This window comes from Patella vulgata, chromosome 5 (genome assembly GCF_932274485.2).
Source record: "Patella vulgata chromosome 5, xgPatVulg1.2, whole genome shotgun sequence".
In the NCBI taxonomy this organism is placed as follows: domain Eukaryota; kingdom Metazoa; phylum Mollusca; class Gastropoda; family Patellidae; genus Patella; species Patella vulgata.
In genome coordinates this window covers 16757632-16785230 of record NC_065883.2, presented here as the reverse complement: position 1 = coordinate 16785230, position 27599 = coordinate 16757632, and the positions used below count along the sequence as shown (strand labels likewise).

At 33.9% G+C, this 27599-nt stretch overlaps 1 protein-coding gene across 1 annotated transcript in view; it reads right to left on the bottom strand.

The window, feature by feature from the left end:
- LOC126821533 (protein jagged-1) overlaps positions 1-23726 on the bottom strand; it is a 68477-nt gene extending 44751 nt beyond the window's left edge. Inside the window, exon 1 of the mRNA XM_050549980.2 lies at positions 22991-23726. Within this exon, the coding sequence (XP_050405937.1) occupies positions 22991-23329 (339 nt within the window). The 5' untranslated portion in view covers positions 23330-23726. The remainder of the gene's footprint in view (positions 1-22990) is intronic.
- Between the last annotated feature and the right edge of the window lie 3873 nt (positions 23727-27599).

Sequence of the window (27599 nt, the reverse complement as noted above, 5' to 3'; positions counted from 1 at the left end):
ATTCTACCTCAATTAAAAGCAGAGTTGTTATGTTCCAAAGTCTTGACCAATCAAATTGCTTATCGCTCCTTAGCCTAAACAGAAAATTATCATGACCCAAAACATCAGCCAATCAAATGGTTTATCTCTGCTTGCCCTAAGCAGAAAATGCTTATCGTCGAACTCCATCAAGGCATTCACCAAATGAATTAGAACGAGAGTTATTATGTTCCAAAGTCTCAGCCAATCAAATTACTTATCGTTCTGCTTACCCTAAGCAGAAAATGCTCATTATCAAACTTAGTCAAGTTATTTATGTAATGAAACTATACACCAAGTTTCACCACTCTCACTTAATTAGAACTAAAGTTATTGTGTCCCAAACCACCAGCCAATCAAATGGCTTATCTCTGCTTACCCTAAGCAGAAAGTGTTCATCTTCTAACTCTGTCAAGGTATTCACCTAATAAACACCTTCACGAAGTTTGAACATTCTATCTCAATTAGGAGAGTTATGGTCCCAAAAAGTGTGACGGACACATAGACAGACCCATTTTAATAGTCCTTATTATGAATAAATTAAAATAAAAGACTCTTCAACATAATACAGCTTTAAATATAAAATAAATTTTTACTTATGAATGAACGACATCAAAACACCTGTAATAGTTAACCATAATACAGCTTTATAAATTCAAAACTTTTTATTTGTGAATGAAAAAAAGAATCACCCATAATACAGCATTAAAATCACAAAATGCTACTGTACTATTGGATAATATTCATCAACATAAAGTTTTAATATTATGAAAACAAAAGATTTTACACACATCAATCAAATTTAAATATAAATGTTATGCAGGAGATCTACCCGACAAGAAATTACATTTTTTTTAAAAATGTGTAATGATGTATTTCAATATCCTTGACTTCAAAAGTCAAGCATGTCTGCCAGAGTCTTCCATTTCTGTCATCTGGATCATTCATGGAAAATTTACATGTAGGACTGTGTTTACATTTAGATATAGTTTTCAAAATAGTCAAGCAAACAATTCAAATTTCGAGTAAACTGTTTGAATATATATTTATATTATATTCTCACAGCCTAAATTAGCTAAATTACATTTAAAGAAATGTTGACAACAAGGCCATTTGCAGTGGTTCCTCTCCTTGTCCCCAAATGTCACTCAAACCTCCTGAACAGTTGAATTACCTCTAACGGAGTTGTCAAAAGAAAAAAGTCTCAATTTTAATCTAATCAAACTACGTGTATTTAAAAACAATTACGTATTTCAAATTGATGACTGTTTTCCAATTCAGAGAATAAACATGAGCAAGTAGGGAAAAACACTAATCACGAAAAACAATCAATTAATAAAAAATATCCTCCTTCTAATTTCAGAATGTCAGTTTGTCAGATTGACATTTTTAATAGCTTGGAATCAAGATTCAGATTAGTTCTATCGTTAATTATCCAATTCTTCAGCCATCCATCACAATTTCCATGATACTATCTTTAAATCAACTTGTCGTTTCTCTCAGAATTATTCTATCTCTTTGAGTAATAAAATATTAATATGCTTCACATGTACTCACCAGCCAATGATCTCACATGATAAGGATTGGGGGTTAAGCTCGGGAAAGTCGTAATGTTACGAGAGAACTAACAGGTCAAAGATATTTAATCTCCAATAACCACAGGGAAAACTATCACCAGATATGATTTTTGGAAATTATCAGCGAAATTGTAATGTTTGGCAATTATTGGATTAAATATTACAAGATTAAAAGAGATTGCTGCCTTCATGAACCTGGAAGAATTTCTCATATTTTATGTGATTTGCATGCGTTTCTTTAACTATTCAAAGGTGATGATAGAACCTAAATAAATTTGTGATTTAAACTACTGAAAAGTTGTGCTGTTTGGGGTTTTTTTTACAACAAAGAATTACTGTAATAAAAATAAGAAAATATGTAACTTAGTTACTATGATGAGAACCAATTTGAAACACTTTCCCATGTACCTCAGTCGGATATTTTGTTACTCTGCCCTGGAAACTTCAGATTCTGCTGCTCCCCAGCCCTCAGGGGAAGATTCCAGATTCAAATAAACACTGTACAAAATAAACTATGTTGAGTTGAACAATTCCACAAACTATGTTGAGTGGAACAACTCCAGAATGAAATGCACTGAAACAATTCCAGACTCAAAATGGACTTAAACAATACCAGAATCAAATGGAAGTAAACAATTCCAGAATCAAATGGACTTAAACATTTTCAGAATCAAATGGACTTGAACAATATGGACTTGAACAATTCAGAATCAACTGGACTTCAAAAATTCCAGAATCAAATTAACAGTTGATCAAATGAACTCTGTGTTGATGTAACAAGTTTTTATGTTTCTTTACAAAAAATATAAAAGGTATCGGTGAACTATGTTATACATGTAGTATAATGCCTTGACTCAAGCAAGATATCAGTAGGTGAAAATATTTTAAAGATTCGAAAGTGACCGTTGTGCACTTTAAACCGTCAGAAGTCTATGATTAGTAAATATAATTCTCTCCCCAATAACCCTGTTTACATTAAGAATTTTAAGCATGCCAGGAAGGTACTAAGAGCAAATATTTAATTCTTAGTAAATGAGTCAAATGTAATCATTTCGTTCTGAGAATGGTTTCAATCTGAACCACGGAAGTGACATTGTCTCAGAACAGCACAGTTAAATTTTTGTAGTGGAAATGATATCCGTTCTGCGCATATGTCAATATCAATATAGAAAGAGAGAATTGTTATAAATAGACAAACTTCATTCATGTTACATCGTCTCATGTATCATGGAATTAGGGTCAATAATAACTTGTCTTATTCTGTAAATTATTTTCTGTAAAAACTAACCAAAGGTCCCAAGTTCGATCTCAAAGTTGGCAGAGAATTCATTGGGGGGGGGGGGGGGGGGGGGCTTGGATCCTGTGTTAGCGTGTTGCTGTATGGATGACCTACCATGGAAAAGTGTCTTATAGTTTGGATGGGTTGAAAACCAAGGTCCACCCCTGTACTCATTGCCATGCACATAAAGAACCCTAGATCATTTTTCATATGTCCAACTTCATTAACCTGATTTTTAAAGAAATATAGATGTTAAAACCTCAATTCATTTTTCTGTAAACTTAGTGTATATCCCATAATTCTATGTCATCCTTATTTATTCTTTTATGCTATTAAAGAGGAAAACATGCACATTTATCTTATTGTCAGGTAAAAATAAACAAATTTTCAGAAATTCGAGATTTTGTAACTGATAAGATCTTGTTCTCTGTCGATGCCAGAATCCTTGAACGGGTCGAAACATTCTGACATGTAAAAATAAAATGTAGCATTTATTTTTCAAGAAAATGCTAGAAAATTTACAATGTGTTAAAAAAGACTTGAATTTGATTTGTAAAAAATACATAACATGTCAATTATCTTTATTTACATTTCAACATCTGCCTTGTTATTCGTGTTGAATTTTTTTTTAGAAAATTGGAATAAAAAAGTACATAATTCAGAAAACACAAATTGAAAAATATAAATGTGATTGAATCTTAGTTCAAAATGTTTAGGCCTACTGGCTACTGTAGATATTTAGGCCTACTGGCTACTGTAGATATTTAGACTAAATCAAATCATCTTTTAGTTCATCAGGGTCTTAAAGCTACAATTTCATATTTTTAAGTTATATTTTTAAAATTTATTAAAATAAAGCCTTAAAATAGATGGTATCTATAAACCGTCCAACCTTGTTAAAGAATAATCCTATTAATCCTATCATTCACTATTGCCAGCTGAGAAATTGGCAAAAATATCATTTTCAACTTCAAATTCCAACATTTGAAAGTAGCTAATGCATGGAGGCAATAGGAAAACTGTGTTATTATTTCCCGTGTCAATGATTTTTAAGGGTGGGAAATAATGCCCATGGTCGTATAATAGTGAGTTGATAACCTAGATTGAGCAAAAGACATAGAAATAATTGTTTTGACTTTCTTAGAAAATATGAAATTCTCGCTTTAATAAATAAATAGCAACTTTTAAATCCTTTGGACTAGTTTTTTGGTTTAAAATTCAAAAAGCTAAAAATGTAGAACTAAAAGCTTTTGAGAAAAGCAAATAGTACATGTACTTAAAATACTTAATTAAGTTCCAACTGGTGTGGGTAGTTTAACAACAGCTATTAAATTCTAAAACAATCTTTACTGATTTTACTGACAAAAATTTTCATAACGAGGATTAATAAAATTTCCTCAATTTCAGTTTTTTTTATCTAAATCCTATTATACTTAATTCCTAAATCGTGATTTTTAGCTAGATGTTAATATATATATTTCTTTGCAAATCTTTTTTAATTGGGTTCTTTGTCAACTAAATTCCGATAATTTGACCAAAGCAGCATCAGGAGAGAGAACCTTTCAATTGTGATAAATTAAAACATGATAAATACAAACAATCTTGTCAATTTCAGTGCCAATCAGTATCTGTTCACAAGAGCCCTTTCTTTTAACCAAGTGGACACATGATGGAAAGCCTTGATATTGCGATGATAATTTTGAATTGGTCTTTTAATTGTGTTCATCGAGGATTATTTTAGAGACAAATTGATAAAAATACCACCTACACGTGTAAAAATTTCAAACAAAATTGCTATCGAAATTTTTATTCATTTTAATTAATCATAATGCTTTTAATTTATTAAAGTAATTTAATATCACAATAACCTACTGGAATTGTTTAAAATTTTATATGTTTTAATTATGCTTTAAATTTAGTGAATGAATTTAATATCACAATAATCTACTGGAATTGCTGTTCAAAATTTTATACGTTTTTAAGTTTTAGTTAATACAGTTAAACATCACAATAATCCTTTGGAATTTCTATACAAGTTTTAATCTTTTATTTTTACTGATAAATTGAACAAAGAAGATAAAGATGGTGTTAAAGAAGAAGTGTTGAACATTGTTAGCTAGTTCTATTGTTGAAAACATGTCTATTCAACACACTTGGGTCAATAAAGAGTACCTTTGTAAATTGATTCCTTGTTGCAGGACAACAAAAGACAGATAATGTGTTGTTAAATGATTAGAAACATCTTGACAATATCTAATTTTATGCTTGATAAATTTTGTATTAATATGTGATATTATTCGTGCCTGACTAGTGAGGTAAATAGAAGGCAATTATTCTACAAGTGTCCTGGAGATATAGATATATCCGACGATATACCTTCAACAAGACTACATTATTCTACTCTTCCTTGAAAAGTTTCTTCAAGTCGCACTTGTCATTTGTATTTTTTGGACGATATATAATTTCAATCCACAAAAACACAATATCAATGGAAGATAACCTTTTTGTTTCAATTCAATTGATTAAAAAGAGTCCCATCAAAATGTTTTATTCAATACTTATAGGTGGTGCTGGATTGTTCATACTGTCTGCAAAATGTTGCAACATTTTCAGTGTATCATATTTTTGTAAACAGATTAGAACCAATTTTGAACTGATATTCCTTTCAGATATTCAACTTTAACATTTTTGTAGTTTGCATGGGATTAAAAGTCCCTCAAACGACCATCTCAGCTTTAAAAATTCTGGGATCCCTCTAGAATATTGTCTCTTCAAAGTCCATTTTCAGAATAATTTTTCCCAGACAGCAGCATTCCACTTGACTTCATCCAATTCCAATCAATTAATCTTTTGCATACACTGCTAACATGTAAATTTCAGATATTTAATTCAAATGCAATGAGAAGAAACACATCTCTGCCAGACAATTGAATAAGAAGCGAAAAATCCCATATGGCCTAATGATGCAATTAAAAGAAAATCCTGTTTAGGGCAGCAGACTATATGTAACGTCAAAGTATAATAGGTAGAATGTTTGGCACTCTCAATATCACAATTTTTCCCCCTTCTTCTAACAACCTGATGATCTCAATGGACTCCCAACATCAGTCGTTATCAAGCATGGTTGCACCTTCTGCATGAAATCAGGCCTGAAACGATGATGGGAATCTGTGAGTTTTCCTGTCGTCAAGTGAATGAAGTAATGTGCGAGTTAAATCATCAATGATCTTAAAGTAGTCTCTTGAGGCATATCAAAATATCATCAAGGACAGGGATTCATCCACTTTATTACACTTTAATTGAAATCTAATAACTAACATCATATCAACTCATCCCCCCATTCCACCAAAATTGATTATAAAATATTAATTTATCAATGTGTTATTAAGTTGACAACTAGTTATTTGTAAAATTGTGTCTGTTTAGCTCTTGCTGAAGGAGATAGTTCATCCATGTATACTCCTGATCGTCCTATGCTTTAAGTGAAAACCTTTTTTATTGGGAAGTCGTGGTAGTTGAGCAGTCGGCACACCAGATTACTGTAAAGGATGTCCTGACTTTGCATCCTGGGTCAAGAATAGCCTTCAGATAGTATTTTCAGGACTGATAAGTAAAGTGTACCTAGTCGTAAGGATGGACCAGACAAAAAATGGGTCTATCCGCATATACAGTGTCATGCACATAAAAGTCTCCTTGGAAATAACAAAAAAACAAACACTGAGGAGTAGTTAAACTCTTGTCATGACTTTAGAGTCCGTCCACCACTCACATTTGTCATATTGCATGTACAGCAAACATCTGCAGGTATATCAATATAAATTGTTGGATAAAATGGTAGACATATCATATCATTCCTAACTCTCTCTCAATATGAATTACTTTTCTACACTAGTAGTGGTAGCTGGTGGTTAAACGTCCAGTCCTTCATGTTTATAAAATTTTGTGGGAGCCATAAAAAGCTCCTGCCAATTTCAAAAATGAGAAAAAAGCTGCCATAAAAAAATGTTCTTAATTAAATTGCAAGAGTAATTCATTCTACATTTTCTTGAATTAAGGAGAGCCAAATTGTATTTATGCTTTAGACTTGTTTAATATTTGGTGAATATGGCAGCATCAGAATTATCATCATGGAAACAGATAGCTTGAAAGTATGTAGTTTAAAAATAAACAAAAACTGAAAGTAGTTTATTAATCTCAATATTTAGGATAGTGATTTAGCTAAGTTGAAGGAGTCTTTAATGACTCCCATGACGGAAAATCGAGGTGTGTCGAGAGGAGCAAGAGCGAAAGTGAACCTTAAACATGAAGGATTGAACGTCTGCTTCTGCAAGAATGATATCATCCACAGTCTTCGACATTGCAAACAAAACTTTTTGTTCTTTTTAAATCAACATTGATGTTGTAATCTTACAGTGAAAAGATAGTCTGATATCCAATATTTAAGACAAAATGAACATTTTGAAATTGGCACACTAATCGCATGCCAGAATGCTTTCGAGTGCCATTTGTAATAAAGCAACTTGAAGAAGGAAGCTAAAAATACCCCACAAGAAAATACTATCAGTGTAGACTGGAAAAACCAGACACCAAAGACTACCATTCATATTTCTCCGAACATAACTGATTAGAATTTACAGTAAAAAACAGAAACGATTGAATGTAAATCAGTTTATATACATTCATATTACATTATTATATGCATTGTGACCAATTTGTGTCCATTTCTAGCTGCCAAGAATAGGGATTTAGCTCCTTTAAACAGCACATACATATAATTTATGTATGTATAGAAGACATATTTTTTAATCTACTACCATAATTCCGGTTTCCTACCTGTATCATGTAATACTTATTCAGCATTGTGTTTCAATGTTTTCTATTTTTATACCACAATCATCAGTTCATGGGAAATAAAAGCCTATTTATAATCTTCGCAATTTTTTCCCATCAATGTTTTGAAAGACGTCGTGCCAGCATAAAGAAAGAAGATATATTTCATGTCAAATGTGATGTTATTTTACAATTTTTATCTGTACTTTTTGTGTTGTAAGAAAAAGAATATTTCTACAGCTTTACGTTCCTATTTACTATCAGAGCAAAAATATAGATTTTTGGCAGCTTGCTTCGGGTCATTTTGAAAAAAATCTATGACATTTGGCAAGCTGTGCACATCGTAACAATTAACGGAAATGGTTCTATTGCACTTAATCTCATCTCGATACATAAACAAGCAGACGCTGAATAATATCACAATAAAAAATAATAAATGCATAAAAATCACAGCATGTTTTTAATTGATTGAAGGCAAGCTGTTTTCCGTTTAGGAAAGTGGATATACTAATATTTAGAAGAGAATATCAAGGCCAGGACAGAACTTTTACCAAGGCTCACCTGATTGTTTCTCGGAGGATTTTGAGCAAGAATGCATTCTAGAAATGAAACCGTGAATTTGCCCATCATTTACAAAATATTTATACACATCTGCCAAGTAATGATGTACCTAACAGTAAGTACACAGACACTAAATCTACAAACAATATTGTATATAGAACAGTTGTAAATCAAACATACAAATATATCATTGTTTTACCTAAAAAATTGTGTATCTGCATGTAGGGTACCACACCCCACAACAAGACAAAAACCACAAAACACCAAGCAGACAAAACATGAATACTGTAAGTTATCAGAAAACTATCAAACCAATTGTATGTGTCCAGTGGATGGTGCAATTATCCACATTTTTTAACCTCAGTGAAGTCAGTAAAGCACAAAAAAGACAGAGTAAAAGTTGGGGCTTTTGAATGTTTGACATATCTTGCTGCTTATTGAATGTTTTGGGATGGGTTACTGAATGATCTAAAGCATGTAATTATGTTTCTGATCATACATCATTTTTGCAAGAATTAATGCAAACCAGTTCTCTTGTTACATTCATATTTACCAGTTTTGACTGACTGGCAGTGAATTTATCTTAAATGAAATTTACCTATCATCTAATGTATGTGTAATAAAATTAGAATTTCAAAAAATTTAACCTTAAAACAATAAAAGTTATAGTTTTGATGTGTAAAAACTGTTAAATGTGCAAACACATTGGAATAGGCTTTGTCACATTCTTTGGAAAAAATATCTTGCTTATCTGTGGTAAACAAGTTTGGCCGACTGGTTAAATTATGAATTGAAAGCCTTGGTTTGTGACAAAGAGTAGCACCGTCTCTGGAAACAAATATATACCATATGCTAATCTTAAAATAACCTTGCAGTAATTGGATCCAATATTAAAATATACTGCGTATTCCTCAACAAACTGTGACAGCCAACGGACATTGAATGGCACAGCATTTGTGTTTGTCAGCTCATAGCAAAAACAATATTCATAATTTCTTACTCAATGAAAATACCAAGATACTCCACCATACTCTATTTCAATTAACAGAACATGTTGGATAAAAAATATAAATGAGATATCATGACCTATCCCATAAAAATAAAATAAGTTGGAGGATTTTTATCTTGTAAGATATAAAATGTGTGGAATTTTAATCATTATTACATATGTACATCAAGAAATAATGAGAACGAACTTTAAACATACAGATAAATAAACTGAACAAAAGAAACATCTACATCTACAATTGCCAAAGGTTGTGAAGACTTTGCGAGTACATGAACAATGGTATAAGATGTTCCAGAAGGAGTATATAATAACATACATGAAAAGGTCTTGAGAACATGGGAAACGGTATAAACAATGCCATCAAACAGTTAAAATTTTGTCATTATTGTATTACCGGTATCAACATTGTAATGTATAATTAAAACTGTTATTAAACATACTAATATGTTTTTTCATTTATTTGCCAGAAAACAATATTCATGTATGGCATAGTTGTAAAATTAGAATGAAAAGTTTTCTGGAAAAAAAAGAACCCACTGGGTATAATGTATATGCATATTCTGCCTTATGAATGACACCCATCGTATGTAAAGATATGTATCTACATGCACAGCCAATGTTTACCATTCTTATTACAATTAGAATTAAAAGATGTTTTTGATATCTGGAATTTGAATTAGGGTTGACTGGAAAATTTCTCTTTTATTGCTTTCAAGGTAATTCAATCATATGTGAGTCTCAAAATGACATAGTATAGTGTTGATGGCATGCTAAACCCAATCCCATTTTATTTTATAAAATATTATTGAATTATTGTCTGTTTAAACCCATTTCTGGCAATTATTATTGGCCCGAGTTCAGAATATGCATATTTGATAATTTCAAGGTCACTCACACTGCAATGCAGAAATCCGCTTCGACTGAAAATAGAATCTTTCATCGTACACAACAACGTAAGAGTTACAGACCGAGCTTCTTGGTTTACTACGTTTCCTTACTACAGGTGAAACCTGATATGCACCAACTTGCCAAGATATATATTCTTCTTTTACTATACCTTCACATAGATATGGCTACCTCAAGCTCTCTACGCATAATAACAGGTAACACTCGTGAAACAAGCCCTCAAAACACCTGCCTTATTCATTACATCAGTACATTCACGTTCATGCACCTTCATTTGCTTGCCAAGATCGTGATGTAAGTTTTTTTTAAATGATTTTTTTTTTCTGTATCACCTGACTGAAGTAAAGTTCTCTTCATTTTATCAATTACCAAAACTTACAATGGAAAATACATTTGATGTTTTACGAATAAAACTGCAGATAGAGTGGTTTCTGTATCAACTCATGAGATATTTTGTGCATAAATTACATGTACTTTGCTTGGTCATAATGAGAACAGCATTATACACAGGGATGGCTCTACAGTGTGGTTTCGTTCACTGTTTGTCAGGGAGGGGGCGATGCAAGGGGTCACATGATTCCCTAATAGTTTTCAACATTCAGCCCTGAATTATTTCAAATTTGACTACAACAAATATTAATCTGGACAATCATGTATTACCGATGAACCAATGACGAGGCAATAATATATTTGTCAGACCTGCATGCGCAACTGACAAGTGGAAACCTGACTTGAACATCAAGAGGATCCTTTCAGACCACGTCAGAATTCTAACCTGTGACATACTATTCAGGAGACCAGTGTCCTTAACTTACAGCTACTGTGCCCCCCCCCCCCAATTATGTCAATAGCTGTTTGTTTATACAATGCATGCTTGCAATAACCAGGAGAGAGGAAATACAAGCCTGTTCCTCATTCCTTTTCTGAGAATAATAAATTGTTTATATAAAAAAAAAAAGAATAGAAACATTGCTGAGCAGACCAGTGCAAATAATATTATCATTAGAAAACATTTTAGAATTTTTGTTTTAATTCACTTACAATCATATGTAAAATCCTTGACATTATAGTCTGTAGTGTGTGCTACAGAGAAACTTTACCCTATTTCAAGTGGCTATATAAAATTACAACAATTTATTGACAATCATATTTAAAATAAAACTTTGTGTAATTCTGTTCAGGTTACAAGAACATAAAAATAATCCATGAACTACTTCTTTTTCTTTTCACCAAATATTTTCTCTTGTTCAATAAACTATCAATTAGAAGTGTACTAGTCCATAAACCTGTCCGTTATTTACTCATTCAACACTTAATGTAATTATATCATTAATAATTCATCTACCCTAAACCTGAGACATCAATGACTGAGAGATGATGAGAGAGAAAATAATGGTGTCCCACTTTCAGTTTAAGTTCTTCTCTTACATGTGTAATATAAATCTATTAATTGGATGGTCAGAGAGAGGGACATATCCAGAAGAGAGTACCAAAGGGCGCAAGCATCCAATGTTAGTCTCAAGGAAGGATATGAATGGTGAATTGAACAAGAGATATCAATTTCATGGAGCCTCACCGTCTTAGTCTTAATATGGTAGTCCTAATCACTCAAGCAGAACTTCCTACTCCTATACTACAACAAATTTTTGATCTAAGAGAAAGAACCTGATGGTTAAGGAGAAGAGAGTACTTAAGGAATCAAACATCTAACCCAGGCCACTAGGAAGGGTGTGACTGGTTGATTCAGGTGGAGAGGAAAAATTACCTTCGCCTTGCCTCCTTTGAAGTACATTATTCAAAATGAACAGCCAAGAAAATTCCTAAGGATTTTCCATTCTGGTTTTTGCCTTATCAGTGTGCAGATTGAGGGCCTGTCAAAGAAAGTCCATGGCCCTGTGTATACCATTGTCAGCATGTTAAAGATCCCCTGATAGATTGAAATCAAAATTTTCCTCATATAACACTGCATGATGTATGCCCATCTTCATTAGCCACGTTGATGGAGAAAAATCAGTTTGTGAGATGGGTACCAAGAGAAAGAGTTTACAGAAAGGAACAGAAAATATATTCACAAATTCACACATAATTCCCTTTTTTCTTCCGTTTACTAAAAATACTGGTCAGGCAATACGAATTAGGTAGATATAAAAACCTTTTTTTGCCATTGTCCTTTTCGCCAGCTCACCTGACAATAATATACTATGGTTAATCAATACTAGAAATGATTAAACTCGGGTGTTTAGTTCATTGTCGATTTATTAAGTGTAATGCCCTGTTCATTATAATAACCCTCTTAATTAGCCTGGTTGGTGCTGAAATGCAGGACGTTAAACACCATTTTATTTTATTATATAAATCATCAAATGATCATTACAACTATTCTCAAAGAAAAAAAAATAAATAGCAAGACATTGAACTGGAGTGGAAATAATCAAAGATTACCATCACTTCCTTTAAACTATTAAAAACTGTAATCTATGTGGAAACTCGGCACATGTCTTTATTAATACATAATTCATACACTGTAGTCCTAATCAATGAGACACTTGAAGCATCCAGTGAACATGTCGATATATTATGAAAACAAAGAGAAAGTTAACAATAAAGGATTATAGATTTCCGCTACGCATACAATAAATATAAAACCTCAATAATATAAAAAACAGTATTTAAAGATTTGAAACTTAATGCACGCTCTGTCGCATTATTATTGATTTATCCTTATAGGAGATGATCTCTGATTCTTAATTAAATAACTTCATCTGCATCTCACTATTACATCACACAGAAAAAACTGATAGATGACGAATCTCTTTAATGATTATTTATAAAATTTATTCCTTTAAGAAGACCATCACAATTTTACTAAAAATAACAGAATAACTTTGCAACTTATTCACTTCATGAATTAAATAGTTCTATGAATTTAATTTTTGAAATTCTTTACAAAGCAATTCAGTTGTATTTTTTTCCATATTTCGAAATAGTTCATTTATTTAGAAGCTATGATACAGTCCCATTACAGGGATATGCTTCTCATCCCATCCTACTTTAAAATTATTCTCTTAAGACATCTAAATTGATAAGCTAGTTAATTCAAATGTCAGTCAGTCAGACTGGTAAATATGTCCAAAATGGGAGCCCTAATTTCTTAGGCTTTATTTTAGTAATGCACAGGCACATCCTTCCAGACAGCTGATTGATCACTGTAATATGGGTGGTAAAAATCTAGGATATCATTTGATTTTTCTATAAAGAATTTGGTCAGAAATAATTAAAATATCTTTTCTCTTTATGACTGGTGGTGACAGTTGATGGACTGACTGTAGTTTATTAACTCGAGAAATTATTTGAAGTTCCTCCATCCTATTTCATCTGGTTTTCTGTTAATATTGAAAATATCAGATTTGATGAAACCAATCCTTCATTTATAGTCAAAAAAAGTTGACAGCCAAACATGAACGGTGCTGATCAAAATTGTCTGCTAAAAATAAAGCTTGTGGAAGATTTTTTTATCAAAAGTTTAAGACAAAAATGGAACTATTAGATTCTCAAAAACTTGATAATGAACCCAATAGACATCAATACAGAACAGACAATCTAAAGTAAAGTGAATTGAGTTGCTAGCATCAGGAGCTCAAAATCAAATATCAACAACTTATTTGATGAGCCCAGTTCAGTGACAGGTGGTATCAGGTGTTCCAAAAGATTAATTTATTTCATTGTACCATGGATCATATATAAGATGAACAGACAATGTCATCATTGTCTATAGAGTTCTTAGCAGTGGCAAAACAACTCCTCACAATCGAATACGAAAGAATTGCCTCCCCTCATGTATGAATGAACGAAATGGGGCTTAACAATGTCCTGCACCAACCGGGCTAATGAATACGGGCATATGCCTTACAATGTGCCATGAGGGACATTTTACCAAACAGCAACTGAATTCCAACTGTCATTGGTTCTTTTAGGTGCATACTGAGCCGAGGTGTACATTTAACTTCAGTTAAATGTACAGATACTGTTTCCTTGCCAGGCTTTCCTCCATCCTGCAACACTGACAGGGGAAACCGCACAGGAAATCTGGAGGAACATTCTTGACCAACAAGGTTAGCGTGCCTGCGCCGTGCCCACTGAGCCTCGTGGCTCCCTCCCCTTGGGTAACAAGTGTACAACTATAACTGATGCATACTCTCTCACTGGCAATGCACGGTCATTTACTATCTGTCAACTTTTACTGGATGCTGGCCTGGGGTGAGGCAGACAGATTATCCATGGAAGTGATCGAAAGTGAAAATCACAATCTGAAACACAAAAGAACATTGTGCCAAAATTTGTAAAAGTTGATGAAAATGAGAAAGAAAACAGACTGGTGATGTTAGAGTTTAATCAAGCATATAATTAACATTTCATCAAGATAATAATCTACCATCACCATTACAATCAAAGCCTAGTCTGGTCTTTCTCTAACTTAAAGCTACCATTACATTAGAGGAAAGAAAGGGAATGTTGTTTAATGTCTCATCATAATGGGAGCTATGGTGACTCAGTGAGTATGGTGCTGGCTCACTAACCAGGAGGTCCCATGTTCGATCCCAGTGTTGGCTAAGAAACTTTCTTAGGATTTTCCAGCCAGGTTTCCCCCCCCCCCCTATTAGTGGTGATGGATTGAGGAGCCTAGCAAGGAAAGTGTGTAGGCATTTGGATGGAATGAAAAATGGAGGTGCTGTTTATACCATTAAAGATCCCCTGACAGTTGGAAATTGAAAAATGAAATATGCCATGGTGCTGCTGGCTGGACAGAATTTCTCCCATAGCATACTAGTATAGGAATAGAATGAAAAACCTTGGTCCTGTGTACACCATAAAATAATCCTTGATCTCCTGAAATTCAGAATTTTAACATCAGCACAGAACATCTTGTTAAGATATTCACAAAAACAATACCTACATGTACATGTTACCAAATATGGAGGCTACCAAAAAAATCAAATAGCAAACTTTGATTATTTGAAAAAAAAGTTTATACAAAATAATTTTTAAAATCGTATTGTATTGAATTAACCCAAAAATTGTGCTGTTTTATCATAAATAAAATAAATCTACTAAATATAATTTAGAAATGCTATTTCATCAAAATAATTTGCGTCACTCACAACATTAATAAATCAAGAATCTTCAAGTTGTAAAATGTTCACTTGCATTTTTCAACTGGGTGATCCCTACATTGGCCCTGTTAACATAAACCGCAATAATGGTTTCAAATTACATTGATTATACAGGATGCTATTGGTCGACAGGCACTAAACTAACATTCTACGATCTTAATTGATTCTGCGTCAACTGTGAATTAGATCCCTATTCTACAAAATATGGCAGATTTCCCAAGAAATGATCAATGTTTCTAAATGTCTTAACATAGCTTAGTGGATAAAATTTAGATGTTTAATTTTTTCTCTCATCATACTTTTAATCTTTTAAATCTAAAATAATTTTCGAACTTAACAAGAGTCAATATCAAGAGTAATATCCATAACAATTTAACTATAGGTATTAATTATAAAAATTCAGGAAGGGAAAAAATATTGTTCACTAAATGTGTGCACAATTTTCTAAGAACATACCGGTACCAACAATGTTCAAAAAAGTTGTTTTGACATTTTGATAAAATAAATCAATCAGTATAATGTTACGAAGTGATATTTTATTATAAATAGTGAGTTGTTTTTTCTGTAATTAATAAAAACTAATATCTGTTGTACTATCCCTTTAAACCTATCCTGCACTGCATGTCCATTCTAAATCTGCTGCATCTTCAACTATAACCCTTGGGCTTTACCTTTTTACTGGTAAGTAGTTTTATGGATGAGACATTCACCCTATAGTTTCTGTTCCTCTACTTTGTAAGCACGCAAAGTTTTTACTTTATGTTCATTTGTATCCAGTATTAAGTTTTGATCTTTAAATCTAAAAAACTATATAATTCCTCTTGTTTACTGTAACAGAGGAATAATATTCTTACAATTTAGCTACTGTATATTAATCATTAAAGTACAAATTCCGGAAGGGACAAAATATTGTCCTTTAAAGTGAATAAAATTATCTTTGAACATACTAACAGGTTCAAAAAGTTTTGTGGGTTTTAAAAACTTTAGATTTAGAGCAAAGACAACTAGTTCGATAACACAGTTCATAACAATTATACTGAATTCACTGATAAAATGCCTGAGTAGGAAAACCTTGTTACAATATGATATATATATGCCTATATATAATACACATAAATGTTAATAAATAATAGACTTTATAACTGACAGTCAATAACACAGCCCTTCTCTCTACAACTCTTCTTTCACACAAGTGACATAAGTATTTGTAGGATTTTCGGGGTCGTGGGAAAAGGGAAGAACAATATGATAATTTTGTAATAGAGTGACTCATGTTTGTTTACCTTTATACTAGTGGGTAGACTGCATATTTATGTCATGACAGAATATATGTGTTCTTGTTTCCTTGACATATTTCATAGAGAAGAAATTCTAATTACACAATACACAAAACAGAGAACGATCAGAAAAAAAAATATACAAAACTTACAATATAATATCAGAGACTACAACATTTATGCAGAATGTCTAGATAGGTGCAAAACAGTCAATTTTGTAAATTTGCCAGTTGCCAAGGTCTGGGCTCCATGAGACAAGATCAGCAGCAAGTAACATCAGGTATTCTGTCAAGAGTTTGCATATCATGCCATGTGCACAAATATTATCACAGTTATATAAGGACAATTTAAACTTTAATGAGAGCAGATTCCCACCACAGGCTAAGAAGAACCTTCAAGATTTTCATAGTTTGCTTCATACTTGTCAGGTTGAAAAATGTGCGTCCGATATGGAAATGAAATGGGAATATAATTGTATCTCTGTTTGGGTGATATTCAAAAAAGTCATGAGTAAAAGTTGGTAGAGCATGTGAAGGATTACCTGAAATTCATAGTAGGTAAAAACACAATCTGATTAAAACACAGATCCTATTTCGTTTCGTTTTTTTATAGTTTAAAATTTCATTTTACTTGTCTTTACTACACTAGGATCTGGAAGAGTAGTTACATGTATATAACATGCATTCTAGTTGATGTGAGGGATTAGCCAATGAAACGGTTGCGGCGAGTTCTTGCTGTTCGGTGGATGAAACTGTGGGTATCGCACTAGACTTATCAACGCTGATGCGTTAATCAAATGTCTGATGTCATAGGTAAAAAGCAGCTCGTTTGACCCTTGACACAACCTCCCACTAAAATTGGTCAGATTTTCATGTAGTGGAGGCCATCGAAAGTATTTAAAAAAAATGAAACATAGATCTGTATCTTAATCAGATTGATAAAACACTACTGTCCTTGAAAAATGAACCACAGCAAATAAACAGAAACAGTTTGTTGGTCTCAAAATAACCAAAGTATCATGTGATGAAACATTAAAACCCATTTTAATCCTGTCTGGCGACAAATTTCAATATGTAAAAGTTAAATGACTTGACTTTTGAATGATAGAATTATAAACCTGTTAATTAATCTATTAGTAATTAACTTGTCAATCATCTCACACATCATTCTAATTATCTTCGATATATATCTACTATTAATTCTTTATTCCTACTCGAAACTAAAACTATGATTTTTTGGGAAAATATTATGCTATACCCCTTTTATGTACTTTCATTTATGCAACCTTTTTAATTTGGGTGAAAATGAAAGTGCGGATTTGATCAAATCTGATGCGTTGAAACCTGCTGGCAGTCATTAACAGGATATGGACAGGGTAGACAAATCAATGAGCACAACACAGGGTTTGGATAGGGTAGACAGAACAATGGGGGTGGGGGGTATAGACAGGGTAGCAAATCAATGAGTCAAACATGATGTACATTGTATGGACAGATCAATGATTCAAACATGATGTATGGACAGATCAATGAGTCAAACATGATGTATGGACAGATCAATGAGTCAAACATGATGTATGGACATATCTATCAGTCAAACAATGGGGAGGGGGGGGTATAGACAGGGTAGCAAATCAACGAGTCAAACATGATGTATGGACAGATCAATGATTCAAACATGATGTATGGACAGATCAATGAGTCAAACATGATGTATGGACAGATCAATGAGTCAAACATGATGTATGGACAGATCTATCAGTCAAACATGATGTATGGACAGGATAGACAGATCAATGAGTCAAACATGATGTATGGACAAATCAAGGAGTCAAACATGATGTACATGTATGGACAGATCAATGAGTCAAACATGATGTATGGGCAGGGTGGACAGATCAAGGAGTCTAATACTATGGTATGACCAGGGTGGACAGATCACTGGGTCTAACACTGGGGTATGGACAAGGTAGACACATCAATGAGCTTAACACTTGGGTATGGACAGTGTGGGCAGATCAATAACTAGGGTATGGATACATTAGACAAGAGTCTAAGGCTGGAGTTTGGACAGGACAGGATAGACAGATCAATTAGTGAAACACTAGGGTATGGACACAGTAGACAGACTAATAAGTAGAACATGATGTATGGACAGGGTAGACAGCAGAAGAATGGACAAGGCTATAGTAGACTGAGTATTTGGAAATTGATATAACAAATAATATGCTGTGCACAATAGCCATCGTCGTTCATGCTTATCTGAATCAAGAAATGCTTGACTACAACAATAAAACATAAGTCTGTATATAAAATACCAACAGTTCTCACTTCATTAAATTCAACTTAGTAGATTTTTTTATTCAATTGACAAATCCGTGTGGATATATTAAACACTTGAAATGAATTTAAGTAGACCGTGAGAAAAAAGACAATCGTGTAATATTTACAAGATAGATTACAACAACATATATTGTATGTTAGGAATATATCAACTTGTTATTGTCAATAATTGGTGAGCTGTAACCAAATCTATGTTGATTTTTTTTATATACTTCTTATACTAGTACACTGAACAGTTTTATTATCCAAACAGCTGTGGCAGAGTATGCCTTCTCTAGTTCAATATTCATTAACACTTACAGAGGTGTTAGATCTTCGAATCAATTACCTCATTGGGGTATTAAAATTACAATGTATTCAAAATTTAGGACAAAGAAGCCCATGTATTACTGAGATATAGGCCAGTCATTTTAATTATAGTATCAATCTTTTGTTAGTGGTTTTCAAGGAGTTGAATGATCAGGTACTTTAACTACGGTAACTACATGTCTGCATGGTTTGGTCAACTTGTTGTAAGAGGCAGGGTATGCGTACTTCCCAGAATACCTTATACAACCTCTCAGACATTTTGGGGAGGGTTGGATGGCCGAATGGTTAGCACGTGCGTGCTGTATCATAAGGCGTGGTTTCGAATCCCCGGTCGTACGTGACAAGGAGTAGGGTTGCCTGTCCAACCTCGTGGGTTTTCTCCGGTTTCCTTCCACTGCTAAAGACCGCTACGCGCAAGCGAATTATTGAAATAAAATAAAACCATGTTAGTCCCAAAATGACCTAATTTGTGTCGAGTGGATGTTAAACCCATTTCTCTCTCTCTCTCTCAGACATTTTGGAACCTGACTAAGCTCAAAAATAATTTGTGTACCAATTTGGGTAAATTTGCCAGTATATAACTTTGAAACGGCACACCTTCATGTATACATGCAATATGCTTGGACAATGACACATTCAAGAGAGAAAGAGAGAGAGAGGGTTTAGCCTCCACTCGACAGAAACTAGGTAATTTCGGGACTAACATATGGTTCAATTTTATTTCAATAATTCGCTTGCCGTAGGGGTCTTTAGCAGTGGGAGGGAAACCAGAGGACCTGGAGAAAACCCATGAGGTTGGACAGGCAACCCTAGTCATTGTCACGTACAAACGGGGAATCAAAACCACACCACTTGACTCAATGACAGACCTTATAATTTCACATACACATGTTAAACCACTAGACCACCCAACCGCCCTGTACACATGCAAGAGCAACCTACCTGTACATGTATTATGTATTTTACAAATTAAATTTTAAGTCTTGATTAACAGACACGATATGCCATGTTTTTTTTTAATGTTATCATAATCATGTACCATGTTTTTTTAATGTTATCATATATACGGGTAGGAAACAGTAACCAGTTTCTAGAACAGCCAAAAACATTAAGCATGCTATTATTTGTAAACAAAAGCATCAGAGGGGGACTGATCAAGAAATTAAAACCAGTATCTATATTATCATTTATTGATCAGATACTGCCACATTAACTACCAGTTCACCATATATACCTGGTGGTAGTGCCACTTTAACTATACTTCACAAAGAACATCTCCTTGAAGACTGTAGGTAAAGACTTGGATTTGACAATCATTATTAACTTATGTTTGGATATACCTTACACAGAATTGTTATTTGACATTATAGAAAGTCAGTTTAAAAAGAAGTATTGATAACAGAGCGTGAGAATTCACCCACGCAACATGAAGTAGTTAAAAGACGGTAGTTTTATAATAGTTGTAAACCTGAGGTCAGCCATATTATCTCCACTCTTCTCAAAAAAATATAACATAATTTTGTCTATTATAAAGTACTAGTTCAATACAATGTATAGTTGTTTAAAGTAAAGAAAAAAACAGGCTGGGAAAATATGAATCTTAGTTTTGAAGGCTAACAATTTTAACTCATCTTTTATTTGAGAACAGATTAAGATCAAATATATGAAATGAAAAACATTAATAATGTCTCTTTTCAACAGAGAAATAAAACCTATATAACAATATATTTTCAATTACTCTAGCACAAATTACACAAAAAAAATAAATATGGTTGAATACTCACAAAGAAATATTTTGTTGAGAAAAGATCAAATATGGGAAAATATGGTTTTTTTTATATAAATCAAAATGATTATTATAAATTCATACAAATACAAATAAATATTATACAAATTTGAATTTACCCACTGTTTCAAAGAAAGGTATTTCAGCCAGGTTAATTATATTGTGTGAAAATTGGTCTATAATTTCCTATAGATAGATAGATAGATAGATAGAAATGGGGTTTAATCTTTTTATTTCAATAATTCACTTGCGCGTAGGGGTCTTTAGCAGTGGGAGGAAACCGAAGGAACCGGAGAAAATCCTTGAGGTTGTCACATACAACCGGGGAATCGAAACCCCGCCAATTGACTCAATGACAGACCGTATGATACAGCGCGCGCGTGCTAACCATTCGGCCATCCAACCCCCCCTATAATTTCCTAGATTTAAGGAATGTTTATGGGTCTAAAAGTAGACCCCCCGCCCCCTTACTCTGATTGATTCCTCCAGGTTAGTTTTTCTGTGAAACTTGTACTTTGGTTGATAATTTATGCCTGGTAACCTAGATTTACAGAAAGTTTTAGGTGTTAAAGAGACTCCCCCCCCCCACTCTCTCATGATACCATAATTAACTGCACATGAGAATAGTTAGAAATGGTTCTTCTGTACTATTTGTTCCATTTAGTTCTTTGTGAAAACAGATGAAGAAACTTGAAGAAAAATAATATTTGTAACTTTACAAATGGAAAAATGGTTAATTTTCTACATAAAATGAATGTTTTAGAGAGAAAAAAACCACTTAAATATACATTCTGTCAGATTTAGATAAAGAGCTGACCATTCTTGCAATAATAGTTCAAAAATAAAATAATTTAAAAATATACTGAAAATTTCATTCAAATTACTTTATTCTGAGCAAAGTTATCACCGATTGAAGTTTTGACGAGATGTGGCACATATTGCTAATTGTCATAGCAATGTTACTTGTTAATTGAGACTCGCTTCTCCATTTTTAAATTAAATCATTAAATGGGGATCACATTTCTCTGCCATCCGATGATCTAGAGAGTTCAACTGAGGCTTGACATGTGAATAAATGTCTAAATAATAATTTATTTGTAGCTAAAATAAAACCTTCAATAGACAGATTAGCTTTTGCATAATGCATCTTTAAATCAGTGGTATATCTAGAGAGCGAGCAAGGGAAGCAACTGTTCTTCCTTAGTACATTTTTTCAGAAGTGGTATTTTTTCAACATCTTTTAACTTGTTAGTTCACTGGTGCGATAACAATCTCATATCATCTCTTTTTTTGATAATTGTTTTTATGTATGACCTTGGGGGAACTTACTTTGTACACCCCCCCCCCCCTCGCCCCGGGGTAGCCTATTGAACTATCTGCTAGATCAACTTGTGTTTGGATTTTTATTACAAAATAACAATTGTGTACTTCCTTTAAAACTGTATACATATATTCCTTTTTACTTTTAAAAACAAAATAAATATGTATCATGAATTTCAAATTATTCGGTATGTGTCATGGTGCCTTTTTTTATGTGACCTGGCTTAATTTATTTGATCTGACTTGCATCATTTGAAATTTGAAAAAAAAAATCCAAAACAATATTCCTTTGTAATTGTGTTGTATAACATTTTAATCTAATATGTGAGTTCTATATTTCTGAATATTCATTCAATTACATGTTAAGTGTTCAAGCATAATTGTATCCTGGTGAGAATTTTAATGACGAATGAATTCCCGCCAAAATTACGACTGGTAGCTTAAAATGATTGGCATGACACAATTTTATACTTATAATCTCTCCTTCAACCTTCCATTTATTACCTGGCTATATGGTCTCGTGTCTCTCTTCCTGTAAAGACGCAAACATTCGTCTAGATATTGGGACAAAATGCGGTTGGATATTAAGCAAAATGATTACTCACCGTCCAAGCGAATTCAAAAGGCAATTTGATCATCGTTCTGCTATTTCCAGGACTATACGTAAAGGAATTTCCTCCTAATACAGGAGTTGATTTGTTTCCAAATGTACATGTTCCTTCAGTCGTCACCCTAGCCTGATATTCCTTAAGGCAAATCCGGAAAAGCGTTTCACACTCATCCCGGCACGTGCCCCCATTTATCCGTAAGCTTCCGTCACAGCACGTGCCGTCGGCCGTTTCACCGCGCGGATTTGAGATTGTATAAATTTGAAGTTGAAAATAACCCGATCCATAGCACACTTTGATAATCACAAGAAAAATGCAGATTTGCAATGGAAACATAGTTTGATAAAATACCTCCTCCAAAATTAACAAAATAATCAACTTTAGCTTTCATCGAACATATTAATTCCTTGAAGCTGCTGGTGCCTTGAACGCAAAAAAGTTGCGTTCTTGTTGCTAGCATTCCTAAAAGGTAGTAAAACTTTTTATATTCACTCCATTTTTCTCAACAAATTATACATCCTATATGTGTAGTGCGTTGCCGCAGTTGGGCCGTTAACTCCACAAAATTTCCACATTTAAAACAGTAGTCCATCAGTTTATAAGCGAACGTCTTCCAGACAGCTGATTCCACTACGTTTACGGTAAGTTAATTCTAACGGTAACACACTCTCGTATCAACCTCTTTATAACACGCATGCGCTTCTAAAAGCCAGTGAGGAGCGTGTGTTTGATGAACTGACGGAGTGTTGGAGAGCGTGCAGCTAATCACTGGAATAATGCCTCACAAATAATCCAATATCCGCCCAAATCAAGAAAAAAAAGAAAAAAGAATTATTCCGATAATCTTTCAGTACGTTGTACTTCTACTGAAAGACTTGTGACGTTTAGTTGAAATTGTAAAAGTTCTACAAAGTATCGACTACCTATAAAAATCACGTGACGTAATTCAGCGTACAGGTATACACAACGGTTAATAATATTATGTATGTAGATATACATGTATACTAGACTTATTATGTTTAGAGCACGCGCGCTCTGTGTTATGGAATGTACGAGCCCTAGTTTCGTGTATTTGCGTGTTCAGTCCAAGGTCGAATAATGTAAGTAATATTACGAGTGTTTCTGTGCGAAAATCTGTTCGGATGCACGTGAAGAATAGCATATCAATAAATGAATGTTATCTTGACACGCACTGGTATATTCTCCCCGTACATCAATTCAACACACGCGCACGTAAAACTGACGTCCACTTTACCTATGTTTTAATGATGAAATCTCGATACTTTTGACAAAATGTCTGGCCAATTTAAAATTTATTTATATCCCCCCCCCCCACACACTCCAAACATTTTTAAAAATAGGGCCACAAATTATTGTGCGCTTGTAAGGGATGGTGGGGGGAGGGGGTGGTGTGCATATTTAGAAACTTTTTTAAATGGCAGAAATACTTATCTGAATCGTTACTTCTTTATATACCAACGTCTTCATTAGCCCAGTCGGAGCAGAACAGTAGGACGTTAAACCCCATTTTATTTTATTTCATTTCTTTATATACCACAAGAAATCGTTGGCTTTTATTTTCACGGGAACAGAAAAATGGTATCGCGACGATATAGGCGTTTTATAGGCTAGGCCATAACCCACTAAGATATTGACAATCAATATAAGAATACTATCTCGGTAAATTGATTCATAAAAATAGGCTACTAACAGATGACGTTTAACATAGAAAATTTTTAAAATACAATCAACGGTTTATTATTATAACAGTATCAATGATAATTCATGACCGCAAGATGGCGCCCGCTAGCGTGCCATATCGTATCTTTCACGCACGTGACATTCTTCTGCTGTGCACGTGCGGTTGTCAAATCCGCGAAACATATGCATGAAATCATAGAATATATTCAAATGTTTTAAACATATGTCTGATTATATTCAATAAGTCGGGAATATTTTATGGGATAAAACTTTTATGGGTGAGAAAATGCCGGTTGTTAATTTATAAAACGTGACACTGTCAACGTTTTGGCAGAAGTTAAATATTCATGACGAAAATACATATTGTTTTCATATCAACAACAGTCAAAAAAAATTTTTGTAAAAAATCATTCGCCTATTTTTCTTTTTTTTTTCTGACGAGGAGAGCTTTCCTTTGAGCTCCAAATCGCAGTGAGACGGTCTCGGAAATCTTTGAAATCTCGCGTGCTCATTTCCCCAAAACTTAATGTTTCTTTTATCCGTCTCAAGTAATCAAGTCAGTATTCAACATGAACGTACGGAGGTTTTGTTATATAACTCGGAATTTTCCGGCGTGGTTCCCCGTTGTCATTGGTGCAGGACAAGGAAAAATGTCTAGTCCTACGGATGGGACCAGCTTCATTAGCCCAATCGGTGCAGATAAGTAGAAAGTTAAATTTCGCCTGGCTTTGATTTCAAATAATCCAGTTCTTTTTTCTTAAATTGGTTTATAATCCATACGATTATTGAAAACATACGATCAACATTTAAATTATTACATACCCCCCCCCCCCCCCCACACACACACACACACATAACAGCAATGATACATAATGTTGGTTACTGCATTAATATTTTTGTTTTACAATAATTATATCTATCACTAGTATGTATGGCCCCCGTACCTGTCTCTCAAAAGCTATATATGTTTCGTTTGATTGTTGATTGTGTGTAGAGCGATCCTCTAGCACTTTAACGATTATAAGGTTACAGTAGGAAACGTTCTATCTATAAATTCAAAACAAATAAAATAAATAAATAAATGAATAAATCGGTCAAATTCCATTTCATTGATATCTTTAATAAAAAGTTAAATTTCAATTACATTATACATACTGTATTTTTTTTTTTAAAATCCCGTATAAATACTTATAACCACAACAATATTAGCCTAGACCAAGTAACAATAAAATAAATCATTAAATTTGAACCGATCTGGCCTCGTGACTATTTGTAATATTTGAAGGTTCTGTAACAGATGTCAGTGGCGGGTGATTATACACGAGTATGATAAATTGCGAAATTTGTGAATATTATCAATTTTCTTAATCATATTCTTCTGGTGTTAATACAAGATTTCTTTTCGTTATCTTATTTTCGTCCCGTTTTAACAGGTTTCTTCTAATACTGGTCCACTGTGTCTTTCACATTCTGGCACAAAAGGGGTAATACCAAGTGACTAGCATCAGTCTTAACTTCGTAGCAAATAAGCTATTAAAGTCCATTACCCGTTAGTCGAATACGTTTGCACGGTTCTATGGAAAACCCTTGATCCAAGAAGACAGCTGATTAACAAGTAACCGACAAATCCTAATTCGTAGCGGGAAATGCCCGTGCGCTGTCGCAGTTGTGCATTTTAGGTGTGCCACTCGAGCCGCAGCCCTGCTTAATCTATTGGAATATTAACGACTCTAAGAAGACTGCCGTGACAATATTCCCGCCAACAAAATGAGTATAGGATTCGTGCTTTTTGTGGGGTGGTGGTGGTGGGTGTGTGTGTGGGGACTGGGGGGGGGGGGGGTTATAGCGGTAATTGTTTACCCAGTGATTTCTAGATTGTATTGTTTATAACAAGCTTATAATCATTCAGTAATTTATTGATGATATTATGTTATAGGTAGCTAATTATATTATCAGAAATCAGCCACATTTCCTCCTACAGGAAACTGCAAGCAGGTTGACGACAGAATCGGAAGGAACTCCACTTCTGCTCCGACAGCATCGTTCTTTTCAACACATGTCATGTCGCGTGCACATTATAGAGGCGGTATCATTAAGGATCAATTTAGTGTTAAGAGAAATGAATTGTTCAAGAAGTCGCTTTAGTATAACATGTTATTATAATCTTCGTTCATCTCTCCAGCTTTACGGTTGCCATTCTCGATCAACAGATTTATAAAATTAATATTGAAGTTTTTAATTACAACAGAGAGAGAGAGAGAGAGAGAGAGAGAGAGAGAGATGGGGTTTAACGTCCACTCGACACAAACTTGGTCATTTCGGGACTAACATATGGTTTAATTTTATTTCAATAATTCGCTTGCGCGTAGGGGTCTTTAGCAGTGGGGGGAAACCGGAGGACCCGGAGAAAACCCACGAGGTTGGACAGGCGACCCTACTCCTTGTCACGTACAACCGGGGATTCGAAGCCACGCCAGTCTACTTAATGACAGGTCTTATGATACAGCACGCACGTGCTAACCATTCGGCCATCCAACCCCCCACAAAAGAGAAAGAACGGTACCTTAGCCTTGATATCTTAGTAATGAAATGAAATGAAATGGGGTTTAACGTCCTACTGTTCTGCTCCTATACTGGGCTAATGAAGACGGGCATACGCCATACACTGTGCTATGAGGGAAATTTTGCCCGGGCAGCGGCACTATCGCCTACTCTTATATCGAATTCCAACTTTCAGGGGATCTTTAACGTGCATTCCAATATATAGACGGGACCTCGGTTTTTCGTCTCATCCGAAGGACAAGACAGCTGTCATTGTCAGGCCCTCCGTTCTGCACCACTGACAAGGGAAAACCACGTCGGAAAATCCCGATGAACTTTCTCGACCAATGCAGGGATCGAACAC